A 2666-nucleotide genomic window follows, 5' to 3' on the forward strand; every position below is an offset into this window, starting at 1 on the left:
TTATATTTTTAATCAGTCGTAGATTAATTTTTTTTGAAAAACAAATTTTACCGAATACTGTTGTATTTGTGTCATATTATTCTTCTTATTGGTAAATCATCCATTCTAATGTTAGGGATAAGCTTGGCTAATTCTGTGGAGTTTGGAATGAAATTTCACTGGGTACCATTTATTGGCTTGGTGATCATTTTGATGTTGAATAGCATTTGCTCAGGAACTGTCGTGCACCAAAGTCCCGGTGAACTTCGCCTACTTCAAGTGGTAAATTGGGCAATTTTATTGCATTTGAAGTTTCATCCAGTGCATCAGTTTGATGTATTTCAGATTTGGCGACACGGTGATCGAACTCCTGCTATGAATTTTCCTCTGAATCCAGACCAAGTATGGTCAGAAGGAACTGGAGAGTTGACAAAGGTTTTGTTTTTTTGTTTTCAAATTATTAATTTCAATTTTAATGATGAATTCTTTATTCTAGTTGGGAATTTTACAACAGTATCAACTTGGTCGATTTTTGCGCCATCGTTATGAAAATTTTTTGCCGAAAAATTATTCTTCACATGAAGTACGTTGTTGTTGTGTTTAAAATAGATGAATTCACTATTCGAATATTAAAATTATAACTTGGGATTTTTTTTTAAAAAATATGAATTGAAGGTTTTCATTCGATCAACCGATGTCAATCGTACTTTGATGAGTGCTTTGGCAAATTTGGCTGCACTGTTTGAACCAAATTCAGACGATATGTGGAATAAAAATTTATCTTGGCAGCCGATTCCTGTCCACACAGTACCTCGTGATTTGGATAATGTAAGTTGGGGTTGTTGTGCATTCGATTTGTGTTTTTTTTCATTGTTAATTATTTATTAATGATTATTTAGGTATTGAATTTGGAAGCTAAATGTCCTGCAGCTGAGAAGCTGCAAATGGAAGTATGGCATTCCAGTGAGGCAATGTCGATTGTAAAAGCTAATGAAGCGCTTTTTGAACTGTTGCGTTTAAACACCGGTTTACCGATGAATACTTTGGAAGAAATATCCACCGTTTATGATCCACTGCATTGCGCAGTAGGAAGTGTTTTTTTTGGTTTTTTTCAATTTTGATTATCTTAAAACCAATGCAGCAAGCATGTTAAGAAAATTCACGAAGACAAGCATTCAATTCCACACTGGGTAACAGATGAGGTCTACGAGAACATCACCAGATTGTTCAACATTTCAACCACATTTTGGTGCAGCTCTGAAAAAGTGAAAAAATTTCGTGGAAGTGAGTTATTGCAAAATTTGATCATTTTGGATTTGTTTATTTATTTATTTATTGGTTAAGACCTCTACCTTACTGTATGTATATTTATAGATCATTAGGTATTTATTGAGTTGTAAATTTTGCATATTGATTGTTGATGAGTGAGCATTTCAAATTATGTATATGGTAGTTTGATCGATATTGTATTTTTTTATTTTTTTAGGTTATCTTGTTGTTGATATTATCGAAAGAATGAAAAGGAAAGCTGGATATGCTGATGAAAATTTGAAATTTTATGCATATTCTGCGGTATTGAGTAGAACAAATTTCGAAGAAATTTTCTCGTTGCTGTTGAGCGTGAATTGAATGAAAAGTTGTTTGTTTCAGCATGACGAAACATTGATCGGTTTTCTTGAACACATGCGTGTCTACGATGCGACAATGGTTCCAACTTATGCGAGCATCATTTTAATCGAACTTTTGGAATTGCGTGGAAAATATTATGTCCAAGTATATATATATATATATTATTAGTTGTTTTTTTTTCTTTTTTGATTTTTGTAATTATGTAAAAATATATCATTGAGGAGTGATGTGCCGGTTAGTTTTTCTTTTGTATTGACTGTACATAAAAAATATTCCTAAGAAAATTGGTAATTGGTTATTTTTAATATGTAGATGTATTTTAAAAATGGTAACAATTCTGCTGTGCCATTGCAATTGGAATTTTGTCCACATCCATGCAGTTTGGAGAAGTTTGAAAAGAATTTCAAAGACATCACTCCTTTGGATTGGTTTTCAGCATGCGGTTTGCAAAGCATGGAAACGATAGCGTGGAAAAGTAGTTTGCAGATTTTGTTGTTCATTGAAGTTGAATTCAATTATTATTATTTTTTTTAGAATATGCTTCACTCTTTTTTATTTTGTTCATTCTGTTTGTAAGCATGTTCTTGGCGCAGATGGCTTTCATCATTAGTCAACGACGTTCAGGTAAATACAATAAATAATATGTTTGTTTTGTTTCTTGATGAATTAATTTTTTCCCCTTCTTATCAACAGTTTGTCAGTTTGTTTGTTTTTGTTTCTTTCAATAACGCCAGCCACACGACCAAAATTGTTATTATGGCCTCTGATGTGCAATTGCCGTGTTATGCAATATATGCCTGAAAAATCATTTTCGGTGAATAATTATAACATTTTCTTTATTGATCTTACTGGTATTTACACAATGATGGTGATGTATTGTTGCTTGGTGTTGGTCGACACCGTATTCTACTTTGCTACAAATTTCTTTCTTTTTCTACTACCATTATTTCTCGGTTGATGAAATTATCAAATAGATCTGAAAATCATCACAAGTACACTCCCACAACTAACCTTCAAGCCCAGGTAGATCAACTGCTGGGTAGATCCTCCTAGCTATG

At 32.7% G+C, this 2666-nt stretch overlaps 1 protein-coding gene across 1 annotated transcript; it reads left to right on the forward strand.

Moving 5' to 3' along the window:
- The first annotated feature begins 73 nt into the window (after positions 1 to 73).
- Tsp_12649 (lysosomal acid phosphatase) lies at positions 74 to 2249 on the forward strand. The gene is made up of 10 exons (XM_003368820.1): positions 74 to 261; positions 325 to 414; positions 476 to 562; positions 655 to 807; positions 879 to 1064; positions 1134 to 1263; positions 1466 to 1551; positions 1630 to 1752; positions 1921 to 2083; positions 2143 to 2249. Exons 1-10 carry the CDS (start codon positions 109 to 111, stop codon positions 2247 to 2249), a joined length of 1278 nt encoding a protein of 425 aa, XP_003368868.1. The 5' UTR covers positions 74 to 108.
- Positions 2250 to 2666: the final 417 nt, after the last annotated feature.

The sequence above is a fragment of the Trichinella spiralis genome, assembly GCF_000181795.1.
Source record: "Trichinella spiralis strain ISS 195 chromosome Unknown Scfld1824, whole genome shotgun sequence".
NCBI lineage: Eukaryota > Metazoa > Nematoda > Enoplea > Trichinellida > Trichinellidae > Trichinella > Trichinella spiralis.